This window comes from Trichechus manatus, unplaced genomic scaffold, assembly GCF_000243295.1.
Source record: "Trichechus manatus latirostris isolate Lorelei unplaced genomic scaffold, TriManLat1.0 scaffold00048, whole genome shotgun sequence".
Classification (NCBI taxonomy): Eukaryota; Metazoa; Chordata; class Mammalia; order Sirenia; family Trichechidae; genus Trichechus; species Trichechus manatus.
In genome coordinates this window covers 4,349,533-4,368,980 of record NW_004443984.1, presented here as the reverse complement: position 1 = coordinate 4,368,980, position 19,448 = coordinate 4,349,533, and the positions used below count along the sequence as shown (strand labels likewise).

The 19,448-nt window shown below is 43.0% G+C and overlaps 1 protein-coding gene across 2 annotated transcripts in view; it reads right to left on the bottom strand.

The window, feature by feature from the left end:
- Positions 1 to 1,582: 1,582 nt before the first annotated feature.
- Positions 1,583 to 19,448, bottom strand: part of LOC101345628 (RH-like protein) — a 41,026-nt gene continuing 23,160 nt past the window's right edge. For both annotated transcript variants that reach the window (XM_023732095.1, XM_023732096.1), the window contains exons 8-10: positions 10,741 to 10,820; positions 5,854 to 5,927; positions 1,583 to 1,640 (exon numbers count right to left, since the gene is read on the bottom strand). In XM_023732095.1, coding sequence (XP_023587863.1) covers positions 1,614 to 1,640; positions 5,854 to 5,927; positions 10,741 to 10,820 — 181 coding nt within the window. In that variant the 3' untranslated portion in view covers positions 1,583 to 1,613. The remainder of the gene's footprint in view (positions 1,641 to 5,853; positions 5,928 to 10,740; positions 10,821 to 19,448) is intronic.

Sequence of the window (19,448 nt, the reverse complement as noted above, 5' to 3'; positions counted from 1 at the left end):
ACTCAGCTGAATTTTTTTGTTAATGGTGGTGGTCTGATAGTAGAACTGAATTCCTTGTTTCATTTTATCTCTATTTAGAAGACTGAACCACTAAGCTCATGCTAGACCTATCAGGTCAATTACAGTTACAAACATTATTGATAATTCTCATACCTTTTCCTGAGGAGGAACTCTGTTATCCCCCAGCTCCCTACCTTAGCAAAATGGAACTTATTTTTTTAATGAACTAGCTAACTATGGGATAAATGTTCTTCAGAGCTACAGCTTGAAATGTTTTCTTTCATAAAACTTGCTACAGTTAGCCCTTCATTAAACACAAAATAGCTCTTACGTGATTTATATTTGTGCTGTTCTTTTCCATGTCAGCCATAATTATCTGCCAAGGTATATGTTTTGAATAATACCTGGTCCTCAAGACCCTGCTCAAAGAAACAACTATATTGCTGTCATCCCACAGTAAATCAATCATGGTGAATTTTTAAATCCATGAGTGTGAGAATTGGAGGGGATATTAGAGGTTGAAGTCTATCCTCTCTTTTTACAGATGAGGGAATCCAGACGGTGGAAATCTAAATAATTTTGTCAAGTTCATAGAATTAGTTTTTCAATGCTGAGGTAGTGTATCTCCCACTACAAGTGACCACATCTTTCTCGCGGTGCAGTTCAGAATGTGCTCAGGGAATGTGTACTGCCTTGTAGAACCCCTGGAGTAAAAACATAATGTCTGCAAGGACTAAATATAAGTGGGTTCTTCATTTTTCCCTGTTTTGTATTATCTGCTCTGCTGGGTAGCACACTTGTCTTAGTCATCTAGTGCTGCTATAACAGAAATACCACAAGTGGATGGCTTTAACAAAGAGAAATTTATTTCCTCACAGTAAAGTAGGCTAAAAGTCCAAGTTCAGGGCGTCAACTCCAGGGGAAGGCTTTCTCTGTCAGCCTTCTCATCAATCTTCCGCTGAACTAGGAGCTTCTCCGTGCAGGGACCCCGGGTCCAAAGGACACGCTTTGCTCCCCGCACTGCTTTCTTGGGGGTATGAGGTCCCCCTCTCTGCTCGCTTCCCTTTCCTTTTTATCTCTTGAGAGAGAAAAGTTGTGCCAGGCTACACCCCAGGGAAACTCCCTTCACATTGAATCAGGCATGTGACCTGGGTAAGGGTGTTACAATCCCACTCTAATCCTCTTTAAAATAAAATTACAATCACAAAATGGAGGACAACCACACAATACTAGGAATCAGTGGCCTAACCAAGTTGACACATATTTTTTGGGGACACAATTCAATCCATGACAACACTCTATTAAGCATGAGAAAGAATCTAAAGAATTGTAAATAAAATTTAATTGAAACCTTAATTATGTGTTTGCACCCAAGAAAATATTTATAGCATCATCTTTATGGAAACCGAACATATTTATTTAAAACTATTATTAAATGACCACTTAAACAAGTTTTTAGCCTTTTATTTTTAATATCAAATTTATCTCTGACTTTGTTTCATTGAACATAATGGGACCTTGCTGTGATGATTGTTGCACAAAAAAGGTGGGGAACAGCCAAAGAAAGATCTTATTTTTTTGAACAGGACTTGTTTTCCTTGGGTGATTAAGGCTTAAAATTCGTCAGCCAAATGAGGAAACTGTAAAAGCAAAGCAAACATTTTTATTACGGATGGACCCTTATACTCTTAAAATTTGTATACATATTGATTCTGACTTGATCTTTTGAAATTATGGTGACCTAAATGTCATCTCATTACAAAGACCTTAGAAGTTCTTTCATAAAATCCTAATTGAAAGAGACCTAAGATAGTTTATTTCATATAGTCCTTTGTGTGGATCAATGATAAATAGTTATCTTGCTTCTGTTTGAAGCCTCCAGTGATGGGGAACTTATTACCGTATCAAGAGGCTCATTCCGTTTTACAGATAGTTCAAACTGTTAGAAGTTTACACCACACTGCCCATTGGGCCTCGTTAAATTCTTTGGAGAGACAGAGAAAAGCATTTTTCCTCTTCTGCATGACAGTCCTTCAAGTGTTTGACGAGAGCGCTCAGGTGTCCTTGCGGTCTATTTTCAGTGCTTCACTGGAACCATATCACAGCCGGCCATACACCATCACTGCACGGGTGAATAACCTGGGACCGTAAAATTCTAGAACTGGAAATCAGGGCAGCTAACACTAATGGGGTATGTTCTGTGGACCAGTCAGTGTGCTAGCATTTCACACACGTTATCTCCTTTAAATCCTCACAACAACCCAGTGAGCGAGTTACTATCACTGTCTCCATTTCAGAGATGGGGAGACTGAGCCTCTGAGAGGTCACAGAGCTGGAAGTGGTAGCATCCAGATGTCTGATTCCAGAGCACACTCTCTTAGAACATGGGATTTGATCTCATTTTATAGATGAAGCAATTGAATCCCAGAAAAGTAAATTTACCTGCCTGGGGCTTCAACTCAGATCCGCCTCCCAGAGCAATGCTCTTTTCACTGGGCCTCCCCCAGACTGGAGGAGTCATCTATCTGGCAAGTTTCAATCTGTTGTCCTACTTTACTTCAAAAGCTGACACTCCTCATTTTGTTTCAACAAGCATTTGTTTAGGCAGTTACTGTGTGTCTAGAATATTCATTTTAATTCAGACGCAGGGGTGATACCAGCGTGACATGGCCAGGTTTTAAGAACGTCTACATAACACAGCAAAAGGACCTCTTAACACATTTTATTGTGGTTTTGTGCCAAAACAGTGGTGGTGTTTATGTTTTTTTGCAAAAAAATAAATAAAAACCTTAAAAATAAGCTGCAAATACTTGTTTAGAAGCCAATGAATGATCATTAGCATTTTGCAGTCATTTCAGAATCCACCCTACAGGCTTAATCCTATCATTCTACGTAACTCTAAAACCACTCATTTTATTGCATCATTCCCCCACTCAAGCCTTTGGGAGCTTCCAATGGCCTGTAGGAGGAAATTCAAGTGGCTCTAGCTTACCCTTCAGCCTTCCATTCACAAAGTCTGCTAGTGTTGTAAACTGAATTTTTGTAAACCAGTATCTGGGTTAGGACCATTGTAAACTACAGGGAGATAGGGGATCAGCGCCTTGAGACCTAGAACTCAGTTTATTTAGATTTGTCTCTCCAGCACTTAGCACAGTGCCTGGCACATATTAGTTAATACATTTAGTGGAATGAATTAGTGAGTGAATTTTCATAGAATCATCCAAGGATGAGATGGGTGCCCTTGGGGAGTGGTGAGGGCTCCATCCCAGGAAGTGCCAGGCATAGTCTGAGTAACCAGTGAAGGAATGGTTGAGCTCACTTCAATGTCTTTTCCAATCCTGGGAGTCTGGTTCTATGAAATGCAATAAGGGGATTCAATAAAGTTTAAAATGTCTTTTTGGATAGTTTATGTTAAAAAAAAAAATTATCCCTGGATTTAATCAGCTTTGCAAGTTTGAATTCTTGCCTCTGTGCTGGATTTTCGGCTTTTCCAATGCAAGCTGTAAGTGCTATACTGCTGAGTAAATGATTCTACTCAGCTGCAAGAAAATAAATCAGAAGATTGTGGGGGGAAGAAACAACTATTCTCCAGTGGCTGCCACAACACATACACACATACCTGCTGTGACTTTGGAGCCAAACTGACATCAATCCAAATTCCCCTTGTTCCATTTACTAACTCTGTAATTTTGGACAAGTTACTTAATCTCTGTAGGCCTCAATTTCCTCATCTATAAAATGGGGATACTTATTCTCATGCAGGGTTGTTGTGAGAATTAAATCAGATAATGTTGAAATGCGTCTACCAGAAGCAGCAGGCCTGCAGTAAGTGATAGCTGTTACGCTTACCCATACTCCTTTGTGGTTGGCTAAACCCCTAGGAATAAACTTCTACATGCATGTAGTGCTTTGCGTTTTATAGAGTGTTTTACAGACATTATTACCTCATTTGATCTTCAGAGCAACCTGCTGAGGTAGAACAAAGATTACTATTCTTATTTTACCAATGAGAGAGATCAGTGGACTTGCCTAAATGGTACATTGCAGAAAGGTAACTAGAATCCAGGTGTTCTCATCCCAGGTACACACTTATCGCCTGCTACTGCAGTGTTAGGTAGAGCTCTTCAGACTTCCTTCATTTGTTCAGCGAAGATTTACTGTACCTCAACTTTTTGAGCTGTGTATTTGTCCTGTTTGTGGTATCTCTGGTTGATTAACATGATGCCTGGTATATAGTAGCTGCTCGATAAATACTTGTGGAATGAATAAGTCTGGTTTTCAGAGTCCTTTCACTAGATCACCCTGCTTCAGCTAAAGGGGCAACAGCACTTGCTGTGGTAGGGGAGTGGGAGAGACTGGATGTTGGGAGAAGCCCAGAACCAGTGGCTTTAGAGAGAAGCTGGCACAAGATGAGGCAGGTTACATGCAACAACATGGGTGAATCTCAGAAGAATTATGCCGAGTTAAACTAGACCCAAAAAAGTACTTACTGTAGGATTCCATTTACACAAAACTCTAGAAAATGAAAACTAATCTATAGGGACAGAAAGTAGTTTAGTGTTTGCCTGAGGGTGGGACCACTGGGGAGGAGGCAGGGAGGGCGTTCCAGAGGGGCATGAGGAAACATCTGATGGTGATGAATATCCTCATTATCTTGATGGTGGTGGTGTTTCACAGGAGTATACATATATCAAAACATATCAAATGTATACTTTAAATATGTGCAATTTATTGTATGTCACTTATACCTCAATAAAGCTGGAAGAAGAGGAAGAGAAGAAAAAAGAGGAAGAGGAGGAGGAGAAAGAGGACGAAGAAAGGAAAAGAAACACAAAGAGGAGGAGGAGGAGGAAAAGAGAGAGGAGGAGGACGAGATGCCAACAGCGGCGGCCATGGCAGTGGCGGCAGGGGCAGTTTCTCTCAGCTTTGTCACTGGCTATGCCCAGGCCCACAGCAAGACCGGTTCTCTGTACTTTAGTGATCAGTCTCTTGGCATGTTGTGTGGAGAAAGGGTTGACCTGGGACTGAGAAGACCTGGTTTCTGGGCTTGACTCTGCCACTTTCAGAGGTATGATGCTGGGCATGAGCCTAACCTCTGTCGGCCCCAACTTCTCATTGACAACTTGGCAATATTGAGCCCTGCTTGCCCAGCCTATCGGATTACCTAAGGTCACACACGTCAAAGTGCTTTGTGAACTGTCAGTGTAGGTCAAAGAGGGAGGTCAGTGGGGTGGGTGACAGAGAACAATCACTGAGCTTTCTAGTCCTGTCATGATGACAAACATTATAGTGTAATGCAGAGACCCTCCGCAGCAGCTAGGTTGTTAGAGCTCACTGTCCCTTTGCTAAATAACCCCAGACTCCTATACTACAAGTTTTCTTGCAACCCTTAGTCACAACTTATCAAGAGCAGTGTTCGACATTCAGCTCTGTGACTGACTCACTGTAAGATCTTGGACAAGTCATTCTCCACTCTGAGCATCTGTCAAATGAAGGGTTGGGCTTGATGGCCCCTGTGGTTTCTTCTGGCTCCTACTTTGTTTGCCTTTGTTTCTAACCATTTGCCCACTTTGATGACTCCATATGAGGAGGGGCAAGTGTGGTCAGTGGCAGTTGTCTCATTTCTGACATCAGTGACCTCGAGGCATCAGGGAAGTATGGTAATCTTTAACCACCTCCCTACCTCCTGGCCAACACACATACACAGACAGCATCATGGATTCGCTCCTTCCCCAATGCTCTTCATTTTTGTTTTAATCTCATAAACACCAAGTTCACATATATAACCAGGTATCTTTTGAAGTTCATGCACTCAAAATGTATGATGTTAGTAAGTTAAAAAAAAAAGCTTACCTTCCAGAAATCTTGGTCATAATAATATTTATTCACACCGGGTGCTTTCCATATTTGGAGCCTCAGAATACTACCTGTTTAAATTTATAATTAAATTTTAAACATTTGGAGCACAACATTTGTTTTCTCAAGATTAATCAAAATATCATGTGTCAACTATGGTATCTCAGCAGAAATCCTTTATCTTCCACAACCAGCAGACAAATTGAAGCACTGTCTTTCCTTGACCAGCTTAATTAATTCTATAGAGACCTTCTAAAAGGAACTGGCAAGAGCGAAGATTCCTAAAGGATTTAGATTACACTGAGCATTTGTACAATAGCCATGTATCCAACACCCTTCCCAGTGGGAGTAGAAGAGCTCTGTTGTGGGGCTGCATTTAAAGGCTGATCCATTTAAAATGCAAGAGCTACCATGGAGAAGGACTTAAAACAGATGGCCCCAAACCCTGGTGGCATAGTGGTTAAGACCTAGGGCTGCTAACCAAAAAGTCCAGCCATTCAAATCCACCAGGCACTCCTTGGAAACCCTATGAGGCAGTTCTATTCTTTCCTTTAGGGTCACTATGAGTCGGAATCGACTCCACAGCAATGGATTCAAGGGACAATGGTCAAGAGCTTGGCTGCTAACCAAAAGATTGGCAGTTCAAATCCATCAGCTGCTCCTTGAAAACCCTATGGGGCAGTTCTACTCTGTCCTATCGGGTCGCTATGAATCGGAATCAACTCTACAGCAACAGTTTTTGGTTTTAAGCACAAATGGGGAGCCCTGGTGGTGCAGTGGTTAAGTGTTCAGCTGCTAACCAAAAGGTCATGTTTCAAATCCACCCAGTGGCTCTGTGGGAGAAAAGACCTGGTAATCTGCTCTCATAAAGATTACAACCTAGGAAATCCTATGGGGTAGTTATACTCCGTCATATAGGGTCACTATGAGCAAATGATTAAGTGCTCACTACTAGCCAAAAGGTTGCAGTTTGAATCCTCCCAGAGGCACCTGGGAAGACAGGCCTGGTGATCTGCTTCCAAAAGGTCAGAACCTTGAAAACCCTATGGAACAGTTCTACTCAGCACACATGGGGTCCCCATGAGTCAGAATCGACTCAACAACAACTAACAACAAAAAGATCAGACAGAGGTCCCTGGGTGGCGATACGGTTTGTGCTCAACTGCTAAACAAAAGGTTGGCTGCAGGAATCCAGCCTGTGGCTCGGTGAAAGAAAGGCCTAGTGATCTGCTTCCGTAAAGTTCGTTGCCTAGTGATCTGCTTCGGTAAAGTTTGTTGTTAGCTGCTGTTGAGTTGGCTTCGACTCATGGCAACCCCCTGTGTTACAGAATAGAGCTGCTCCATAGGATTTTTTTGGCCATAATCTTTATGGAAGCAGTTCACCAGGCTTTTCTTCTGCAGAGCTGCAAGGTGGGTTCGAACCGCCAACCTTTAGGTTAGCAGTTGGTTGAAAACTGCTTGCGCCATTCAGGCTCCTTCTATAAGATTACAGACATTGAAAACCCTATGGAGCATAGTTCTACTCTGCAACACGTAGGGTCACCATGAGTCAGAATGGACTCAATGGCAACTGGTTTTTTGTTTTTTTTTTTCAGCCTGTAGGTCAAATAAACATGCTATACTGTCCTCACTGGTTCCAAAAAACTCCCAACAACTTCAGCTCAAGATTCCACTTGTGTAGTTAGGAAAGTAGTTTATAACAACTTGCTTTTGTGCCTGTTCTTCCTTTTACCCGTCTAGCCTCTACCCAGATTGTTTGTCCCTATGCATCCCCTTAGCTTTCCCAAAGTCAGCTGAAATTCCAAGGATACATTCTGTGAGAGCTTACCTTTCATGTGAAGCAGCGAATTGCTCTTGATGGATTTTTGTGTGTTTTTAATGATGATCGGTTCCAATGTATTAAATAGTACTTTAACAAGAGTGGGCATGTGCTTAGTGAAATTCATATTTTCCTGTAGTAGTGAACACCTTTAACTGATACTGGCATGTAGGGCGCAACCAGCACCCCTCATTTAGCTAGAATTACTCAAACGATCTCTATCTCCTACGTGTATTTTCTAGATAGGTGAGGCTCACTCATCACTGATGAAAATGTGTCTAAAATATATTGTTTTCAACAATGAACATATTTAGACTTCTTTTTTTTTTTTTAAACATGTAGAGCTGTTGCTAGGAGCATCCATTTATGAAATGTGCTGTATAACGTGGAGAAGGTGTATTGTTGACGAGGGTGTTGAGCTGTTTGCTCAACAGTTCGAGTTTTTCATGTTCTTGTGTCTGGTTTTACAAATTTTTTTTCTGCTGGTAGGCTCTCAGCTTTCACTCCTGACACCTACCAGTGTGCCTTACCCCTAGAAATCTACCCCACCTCTAATCTGCTCTTTCTAATTTGCCTGAACTGGGAGACTCAATAACCATGCTTGCTAGGATTGTTTCTTAAATAAGTATAGACAGGTTCCAAACAAGGGGGTTTCTTATAAGTAAAATGCTCAGCTTTAGGGGGTCAGTTGGATGCTGTTTTGGCATCTTTTTTCCTTTCCATTGTCCAAATTCTTTCTAATCACCAGTTCCCTAATGTCAAAGGCAATATTCAAACAGGAGAGCTCATTTGTCTTAACTGTTAAGCAAATAATATGACTTTCTCTTCCTCTTCCTCTTCCTCCTGCTCCTCTTCTTCCTCCTCTTCCTCTTTTCCTCTTTCTCTTCCTCTTCCTCTTTTCCTCTTCCTCCTCCTCTTCCTCCTCCTCCTCCTCTTCCTCCTCCTCCTCCTCCTCTTCCTCTTCTTCTCTCCAGTGAAGCCTGAGAAAACTCCCTCAGGTGCTTTGTAAGGAAGGGTTGGAGTCAGCATCACCTTGTAAATACCTGTGCTAATGGTGAGTGCTGTGAGTCCCAGGTGTAGAGTTGCCCAATAAAATGCAGGACACCCAGGTAGTTTTAATTCAAAAAATAGGTGTATTTTCAATTGCTAAATCTGGCAACCCTACCTAGGTGGGTAGGTACTGGCACCATGAACAGACTGTAAATTTATGGAGGGAGATGTTTTTCATATGTCTATTTAATTAATCACCTCAGACTGTCAGAAAACTGAAACTAACTAGTACATTAAAGCAATTCTAGCCAACCTCAATCTAAAATTACCCAGGTAACTTCAAAAAGCACCTTCATACATTTTTTAGGGCTGGACGGAAGCCAAAAGATTTGTTTCCATAATCCTTCCATTTTACAGAGAAACCAACAGAGCCCCAGAGAGAGGCAAATGATATGCCCAATGTCACACAGCTCATTAACGTCAGCTATGCTATTTTGTCTCTTATTTGATGTCCACCCCCTGCTTAGGGACACAATATATGGATGTGTAACCAATATGAGATGGTTGTAGAATAAAAGTGAACAGTTCTGGACAGAATGCATATTCTCACCTGGCATATAAATACGAAAAAAAAAAAAAAAAAACCAACAAAAAACTCATTGCCATCGAGTGAATTCTGACTCATAGAGACCCTATAGGACAGAGTAGAACTGCCCCATAGGGTTTCCAAGGAGCAGCTGGTGGATTGAAACGGCCAACCTTTTGGTTAGCAAAGGTAGCTCACCATAGCTCTTAACCACTGCACCACCAGGGCTCTGGCATATAGACTTGCAAATTAGTAACTAACTCCCCAAGATTCTTCACTGTTCTATCACATCGCAGGCACAAAAATATGCTTCACTCCTTTGTTAAAGATTTCCAATGGCTTCCCATCTGTCACAATGATCTGGCTCCCTTTTACCACTCTGCCCTCAGCCCCTGCCACTCTCCCCCTCACTCCAACCACATCATCCATGCTGACCTTGCCGTTCCCCAAACATGCAAAGCATGCTCCTGCTGCAGGGCCTTTGCATCTGCTGTTCCCTTTTCACGGAACCTCTTCCCCTCAAATAAATGCATGACATGCCTCCCTCCTCTTCATTCAGGGCTTTGCTTAAAGGTCTACTTATCAGCTAGGTCTTCCCTGAACACCCATCTAAAAGAGTACCACCCCACCCCACACACACAAAGACTATGTTCCCCTGCCCTGCTTTATTTTTCTTCCTAGCGTGTATCACTATCTGACCTAATATATATTTGTCTATTTATTGTTAATGCCCCTCACTAGAATGTCAGCTCCATGAGGTCAGGGAATTTGCTTTGTTCACTGCTGTATCCCCAGTGTCCAGAACAGTGCCTGGCTCATAGTAGATACTGAATATTTGTTGAATAAAATAATATTATGGGTGTCTTCAGGAGTCCCTGTGTGTACAAATGGTTAACACACTTGGCTGCTAACCAAAAGTATGTAGGTTCATGTCCACCCAGAGGCTCCTCAGAAGAAAGGCCTGGCAATCTACTTCCAAAAATCAGCCATTGAAAACGCTAAGGAGCACAGTTCTACTCTCACACACATGGGGTCATCATGAGACAGAAGTGACTCGATAGCAACTGGTTTCTGGTTTTATGGGTGTCCTCAGGAAATAAAAGGTAGGCTTTTTGGCGTAAGAGTTTCCTTGGTTTTCCGTACAAAATTCAGTAAAATCACCAGCCTTGGGCTCAGGAGGCTGCAATGTCACCTCTTGCCGTATCATCCCTACTTACAACCTCAAGAAAGTCCCTTCCCTTCCCTGGACTTCAGAGTCCACATCTGAAGCAGATGACCTCTTGAGGGCCTTTCTAATTCTGAACTTATATGAGTTTATATATATATATTTTTAAATCAAAGTCTTGAGCCCTTTGCTTCATTTGGAGCTGAGGGGTCTGTTCTCAGGGTAGGGGATGGGCATGCACGCTTCCAGCCACAGGGCAGGGTGCACTCTGGACCAGGACCTGTGCCCTGGGCCATGGCGCCGGAAGGGGTGTCTCACACTGACCTGTCAGGAAACCAGATGCCAGACTCATAATCATGACGAAGCTGAGTATCCCCATGTTGAGGAAAATCTGGTAGCAGTTCCTAGAAATGACAAAGCAGAGGTGGTCACACTCAGGCACCAGGCTGCAGAGGCAATCTGGGACGCAAAGAACTATTTGGATAATTGTCAGTAGTGACACTGTCAGAATGCACTTTCAGTAGAACAAGTATACCCTCCCCAGCTAGCTCATTTCCCTGTCATCTTCCCGAAAAACCTGGCAGACATGTGGGAGGGAAAGGGGGAGAAAGGGGGAATCTCAGGATCATCTTTGGCTTATTTTAATCTTCAGACCCTATGGAAAATGAACTAGACCAGGAGTCATAAAACCCAAGTTCAAGTCCCAGCTGGGTCATTTCCTAGCTGCGTGACCCTGGACAAGTCACTTAACCTTCTCAGAGCCTGCAGTTTCCTCATTAGGAAATTAAGGCTGACAGCTTTATTTATATCAGGGAAAATCCTGTCTATCAGACCTGTCTCCTGTCTCCCCCTACACACCCCTTGAACATTCTTCCACTTCCACTATCCTTCAAGCCAACCTCAGGGCTTCATTTTAAACATGAAACTACCTGGAGGGTGCTGGGGTGTTGGGTATGGTTTTCCTAGGGCCTAATGTACACCTGGGCACTGCCAGTCCCTTCCTTCTCGCCCCATGGACAGCTGTATAGAACAAACTAGTTTTTAAGACTTCCCAGGCCCTCAGCTCTACCATCTCATGTCACATCATCCTCACAACAGCCCTGTGAGCAAGCTATTAGTGTCCCTATTCCACTGACGGGAAAGCCAAGGTTGGCAAAGTGAATCAAGTGTTCCAAGGTCATGTGGCTTGGAATGGGTAGAGCTTGGGATTCAAATCAGGCCTAACTTCAAAGTCCTGCCAGGTGTTTCCCAAATTTCAGCATTTGAAGTCCATAAAGGCATTCCAGGGATACTATTTTTCTACTTAATATTTTTCTTGAAATAGACTTTTTAAAAATTTAAGTAAATGTATTTAAAAGGAAACTTCGTGTCACTAGTATAAATGGAAAGTAACTGTAAAAAGAGATGTAATGAAAACGAAACTTTACTAAATTCTTCCCAGATGTGGCAGCCCAAAGGCCTCCTCTGCTACTGTCAAAAAGGAGACCAGCAAGAATTAGAAAGGGGAGGTAGTCCCTGGGTGGCACAAAAAGTTAACAGGCTCGGCTGCTAACCGAAAGGTTGGAAGTTTGATTCCACCCAGTTGTTGTGTCGTTAGGTGCCATCAAGTTGCTTCCGACTCAAAACAACACTATATACAACAGAACGAAGCACTGCCCAGTCCTGGGCCATCTTCACAATTGTTGTTATGCTTGAGGCTGTTGTTGCCGGCACGGTGTCAATCTATCTCGTTTTCACTGACCCTCTACCAAGCATGATGTCCTTCTCTAGGGACCGATCTCTCCTGATAACGTGTCTTAAGTATGTGAGACGAACTCTAAGACACATTTGTTTGTTCTTGGTATATTTAATATTCTTTGCCAACACCATAATTCAAAGGTGTCAGTTCTTCTTCGGTCTTCCTTATTCATTGCCCAGCTTCCGCATAAGGTGCTTGAAAAACCCATGGCTTGGGTCAGGCGCACCTTAGTCCTTAAAGTGACATCTTTGCTTTGTAACACCTTAAAGAGGTCTTTTGCAGCAGATTTGCCCAATGCAATGGGTCATCTGATTTCTTGACTGTCTCTTTGATTGTGGATCCAAGTAAAACGAAGTCCTTAACTTCAATTTTTCTCTGTTTATCATGATGTTGCTTATTGGTCCAGTTGTGGGGATTTTTGTTTTCTTTGTTTTGAGGTGTAATCCAGAGGTGGGGCCAAGATGGTGGGGTAGTCAGATGCTTCCTGTTGTCCCTCTCACAACAAAGACAGGAAAAAACACGTGAATTGATTACATATGACAATCTAGGAGCACTGAACATCAGAGGCAAATTTGAGGAATCTGACCGAGTGGCAGGGGGAGGGAGAGACAGACCCAGCAGGAACTGGCACCCAGCAGGCCAGATCAACTGGTGCGCACCCCATGAGGCAAGCAGTGGCACGGGAGATGCGTTTTCCTTATCGGGAGGGACCGAGCAGCAGAGACTCTACTCAAGTCTCCAGAACCAGTGAAAAGTGGCCCTCAATCAGCAAAAGATAAGTACATGTGTGCAACCTACCGTGCAGACCAAAAAACACCCCTTTTGGGAAAAACCTCTCTCCCATTTACTTGCCCCCTCCCTGCTCTGCACCGGATCCCAGGCCAGCTTCAGTGATTGCCACATCCCCTGGGCCAGAAGTAGGACCTGTCACACTGCCCTGAGCCATTCTCCCTGCCTTGGAGAGGGAACAAGTTAACAAACAGGGAAAAAATAATCTGCCAGCTCCCCTAAACCAGGAACTTAGGGTAGGCACAGCTCCTTGCCTAGGCACAGGCATAAAGGGTCCACGGGCTTTGAATGCCCTTCACCCCTGCATAGACCTGTGTGGGCCCATTTCAACAGCATAGGCCCTCATTACACAGTACAACAGGGTATATACCTGAAGCCTAACTTTAATTGTATCAGCTAAATGGTAAAGTGTCAAGTTCATGACATTTGACACTGCTCTTCCCATTAAGCAGTGTCCTCACCTACCCACGTCAGGGGCCTAAGGACTAGTGGCTCCACCCACACCACCTAGCTACCCATGACAGGGGTCCAAGAATCAGTGGTGCCTCCCAATTATTACAGCATTTGGTGCCCATAGTCCAGCTGCAAAACCCACCCACCTATGCACTCTTGGGAACAGGGACACACTTTCCTCCCAGACACTCAGGGGCAGCCATCAGCCCCCTGCCTTGCTCAGTATGTGACCCCCTACTGCAGCCAGATACCTGTGTCTACACCAATCAACCCTGCCCATCTAGGACTGTAGGTGAGAGCCTGCACCACACAGTTGGTGACTGACTACCTGGACACCTGAGCTGAATCCATACAAGAAAAGTAAACAGACTCCTGGGCTCACACACCTAGTAACAGATCTAATCACCTGGTGACACGACATTAGAGCATGAAAGGCGCCAATAATCAAACTAGCTCATACAAGCAGCCTATGTGGTCATATCATAACAAAACAAAACAAGAAGCTAGGACACAGTAAGGTAACATAAAATAAATAAATATAATAACTTATTGATGGCTTGGAGACAACAGTCAACATCAAATCGCATGAAGAGGCAGACCATGATGGCTTCAGCAAGCTCCCAAAATAAAGAATCAAGAAATCTTCTGGAGGAAGAGAACTTCTTGGAATTACCAGAAGTAGAATACAAAAGATTAATAAACAGAACTCTTCAAGAGATCAGGCAAAATGCAGAACAAGCCAAGGAATATACAGACATAGCAACCGAGGAATTTAAGAAGATTATAGAAGAGCATAATGACAAATTGAGCTGTAGTCCATACTAAAGGCTGTAGTATTTGATCTTCAACAGTAAGTGCTTCAAGTTCTCTTCACTTTCAGCAAGCAAGGTTGTGTCATCTGCATAATGCAGATTGTTAATGAGTCTTACTCCAATCCTGATGCCACGTTCTTCTTCATATAGTCCAGCTTCTCGGATTGCTTGCTCAACATACAGATTGAATAGGTATGGTGAAAGTTTAAAGTTTACAACCCTGATGCACACCTTTCCTGACTTTAAACCATGCAGTGTCCTCTTGTTCTGTTTGAATGACTGCCTCTTGATCTATGTATAGGTTCCTGATGAGCACACTTAAGTGTTCTCAAATTCCCATTCTTTGCAATGTTATCCATAATTTGTTATGATCCACACAGTCAAATGCCTTAGCGTAGTCAATAAAACACAGGTAAAAATCTTTCTGGTATTCTCTGCTTTCAGTCATGATCCATGTGACACAAGCAATGACACACCTGGTTCCATGTCCTCTTCTGAATCTGGCTTTAATTTCTGGCACTTCCCTGTCGATGTACTACAACTGCTTTTGAATAACCTTCAGCAAAATTTTACTTGCTTGTGATATTAATGATATTGTTCAATAATTTCTGCATTTGGTTGGATCACCTTTCTTTGGAATAGGCATAAATATGGATCTCTTTCAGTCTGTTGGCCAGGCAGCTGCCTTCCAAATTTTTTGGCATAGACAAGTGAGCACTTCCAGCACTGCATCCATTTGTTGAAACATCTCAATTGATATTCTGTCAATTCCTGGCACCTTGTTTTTCACTAATGCCTTCAGTGCAGCTTGGATTTCTTCCTTCAGTACCATAGGTTCTTGATCATCTGCTACCTCCTGAAATGATTGAACAATAACCAAATCCTTTTGGTACAGTGACTTTGTGTATTCCTTCCATCTTTTTTTGATACTTCTGGCATTGTTTAATATTTTTGCCATGGAATCTTTCAATATTGCAACTCGATGCTTGAATTTTTTCTTCAGTTCTTTCAGCTTAAGAAATGCCAAGCGTTTTCATCCATTTTGGTTTTCTATCTCCAGGTCTTTGCATATTTTATTATAATATTTACTTTGTATTCTCAAGCCACCCTTTGAGATCTTCTGTTCAGCTGTTTTACTTTATCATTTCTTCCTTTCTCTTTAGCTACTCCACGTTCAAGAGTAAGTTTCAGAGTCTCTTCTGACATCCATTTTGGTCTTTTCTTTCTTTTCTGTCTTTTTAATGACCTCTTGCTTTCTTCATGTGTGATGTCCTTGATGTCATTCCACAACTCATCTGGTCTTCAGTCATTAGTGTTCAATACATCAAATCTATTCTTGAGATTGTCTCTAAATTCAGGTGGGATATACTCGAGTCTCTAAATTCAGGTGGGATATACTCGAGGTCTTGCTTTAGCTCTCTTTGACTTGTTCTAATTTCCTTCAGCTTCAACTTGAACTTGCATAGGAGCAATTGATGGTCTGTTCTGCAGTTGGCCCCTGGCCTTGTTCTGACTGATGATGTTGAGTTTTTCCATCATTTCTCTCCACAAATGTAGTTGATCTGATTCCTGTGTATTCCATCCAGGGAGGTCCACGCATATAGTTGCTTTTTATGTTGTTAAGAAAAAGGTATTTGCAATGTAGAAGTCGTTGGTCTTGCAAAATTCTATCATGCAATCTCTGGCATCGTTTCTATCACCAAAGCCATGTTTTCCAACTACCAATCCTTCTTTGTTTCCAACTTTCACATTCCAATCACCAGTAATTATCGATGCATCCTGATTACATGTTTGATCAATTTTAGACTGCGGAAATTGGTAAAAATCTGCAATTTCTTCATCTTTGGCCTTAGTGGTTGGTGTGTAAATTCGAATTACACTCGTATTAACTGGTCTTCCTTGTAGGTGTACGGATATTATCCTATCACTGACAGCGTTATACTTTAGGATAGATCTTGAAATGTTCTTTTTGACAATGAATGCAACACCATTCCTCTTCAATTTGTCATTCCCAGGATAGTAGACCATATGACTGTCCAATTCAAAATGGCCAGTATCAGTCCATTTCAGCTCACTAATGCCTAGGATGTCAATGTTTATGTGTTTCATTTCATTTTTGACAATTTCCAATTCTCCTAGTTTCATACTTCCTACATTCCAAGTTCCGATTATTAATGGACGTTTGGTGCTGTTTCTTCTCATTTTGAGTCGTGCCACATCAGCAAATGAAGGTCCTGAAAGCTTTACTCCGTCCACGTCATTAAGGTCGACTCTACTTTGAGGAGACAGCTCTTTCCCAGTCATATTTTGACTGCCTTCCAACCTGAGGGGCTCATCTTCCAGCACTATATCAGACAATGTTCCACTAGTATTCACAAGGTTTTCACTGGCTAATTTTTTTTTCAGAAGTAGACTGCCAGGTCCTTCTTCCTAGTCTGGTAGCTCAGATGAAACCTATCCACCATAGGTGACCATGGTGGTATTTGAATACTGGTGGCGTGGCTTCCAGCATCACAGCAACACGCAAGCCCCCACAGAACCAACAGAGGTGCCTCAAAAGAAAGGCCTTGTGATCTACTCCTGAAAAATCAGCCATTGAAAACCCTATGGAGCACTGTTCTACTCTGACACACATGAGGTCCCCATGAGTTGAGGTCAACTTGCCAATGAGTGGTTAGGAGGGTGCAGAGACTCCATACCAAATGGACACTTTCTCCCTGATGTAATCAAAAGATGGAGAATTGGAAAAAAAGGAACACCTGCTATATTTGTGAAACAGTCTTAGGTACACTCATCTAAATAGGAAACCAGCATATATTGTTTGTGGAATGAATGAAAATTCCACTGACTCTCCCTCATGTTAAGTGTTGTGACTGCGAGGTTAGTCCTCTCTCCATTCTTTCCAGTATGTCCAGATGCCTCTTGGATAAAAGCAAAAGCATCAACAATCATCACAAAGAAAGGGGCCATGTATTGGGCTTACTGTCCTGAGTCCTTTATAATATATTACTAAATCCTCACAGCAGCCCTGGACATAGGTCTTATTCTCTCACTTTACAGATAGAAAAACTGAGACTTAAAAAGAGAGTCTGAGTACCATGCCTAAGTGTGACCTTGATCTGTCTGTCCCTGAAGCCTGTGCGCTTTCCTTCCACCAGACCACAGGCTTTCCCAAGAGAGGCCATCGCTATCACTGTGCCAGGGCAGAGTCACCAGTAAGCATGGTATGCACCAGCTTTCGTTGAGCAAGGTATGCATGGGCTTAAATGTATTTACTTGCTAATCTGTGATGAGCAATTTCATATGGGTTTCACCACATCTTTGATGTGATGGGGGACAGGTGAAACTGTGCACTGCAGATTGCGGGAAGGCACAATTGGGCCCGTGCATACCTTGCTTATCGGGTAATCCGGCCCTGCTGACTCTGCCCTTCCCTTTGCCAGGTTCTTGCAGAGGAGAGAGGACAACTACTTCTTGCTCCCCAGCTAATTCATCCTGATGAGAGCTGACTTGCAGAGCTGTGCTGGAGCCAGCTCGCACAGGCTCCAAAGAGCTGACTGTGCTCATCCCTTCCCAACTCTGTGTTTAGTGATGTTATGTTGGTAGCTTGAAATCGGCCACAGTGGGAGTATTTACACCATGGACATGGGCAAATGCTACAAGTCAGGACTTTGTTTTCCTGGAGAGCTGGTTGTTAATCATTTCCCAACACACTACTGGTCGACAGCCTTTTTTTTATTTTTATTTTTTTGCTATAGGTCCCAAACCCAGTGCCGTTGAGTCAATTACGACTCATAGTGACCCTATAGGACAGAGTAGAACTGCCCCATAGGGTTTCCAAGGCTGTAAATTTTTATGGAAGCAGACATCCATATCTTTCTCCCGCTGCTGTAGGTCACTGGTTCTCAAAGTTGAGATAGCATGAGAATCACCTGGAGGGCTTATTAAAACACAGACTGCTGGACCCCAGGTCCAGATTTCTGATTGAGTAGGTCTTGAGTGGAGTCCAAGGACTTGCATTTCTAACAAACTCCAAGTGATGCTGGTGTTATGGGGAACAGCATCTAGGAAAACCACAGAATCACAGAATTTGGGATCTAGACATGTAGGTGGTCCAGAGGTGACATGCTGGCAGCCCATGAGCAGAATTTGTTCCACATAGTATTTCTAAAAAAGTTTGAATTTTTTACCAGTGCTTAGAGATTAGGAGAGAACATGCATGACTCTGGATTTCTGGATTCTCTTGAAATATCATTAGACCCGGCCACATTGAGCCCGCATCCCTGCACAGTAATGGTTGCCTGGATCTGAGGAGTAACTACCCGTGTTTCCCCAGCCTCCTCTCACTGGCCTCATTTTTTATCTTTCCTACCTGCCCCTGTAAGCATCTGAGTTTGGAACCCTTGCTAGATCAACCCCTTGTTTCAGAAGTGGGAACTCGGGACCCAGGGAGATGTAAGGATTTGCCCAGAGTTAGCCAGCTATTACAACAGTGGCAGATACATCACTGGGGCCCAATACTGAGGGGTCTTGCCTCCCCACCCCTAGAACAGGTTTCTCCTTGCCCACCTCAAGCAGTCAAGGAGGGATGTTTCACCCACTCAAATACAATTCCTACAACTTGGGGCTATGGTCATCTCTGACGTTGGAGCCGGAAGGGACTCAAGAGCCAAAAGGGACCCCAGCTGTCCATGATTTCTCTGAGACGCCTCCAAACACTATGAGCTCCTCATCACCCACTTCAAGTGCTCCCCACCCTTACAGACAGGTTCCAGCTGAGTGATCTTGGGCAGATGACTCCCCTAAGTATCATTTCTTAGGGGATGACAATAATACTTACCTCACAGGATGGTTGTGAGGATTACATGAACTGATACATGTAATGTTCTCAGCATATGCCTAGCACTTAGACAGCAGTCAGTGAAAACTAGTGCCTATCAGTAACATTATTATGTCAGTTCATCTAGAAAAATCTCTCCCTGTATTGTTCCAAGTCACTCTTTCATTTTATCTGAGCTAAAACCAGAAGGTACTCACACAACCTCCAGGAGGTAATGGCCAGTGCCCTGGTATGGCAAACTGATCACTGCTGTCCATTGTCTGAGGGACACAGGACCTAGCTTTGGTCTAGAAGCCCACAGTCTCATCCTCCCTCTGCCACTTCTTCATGGTGAGACCTTGGTCAAGCCCTTTCTCTCCTTGGGCCTTGGTGTAAAATGATGGGATTGGGCTGTGCTTAG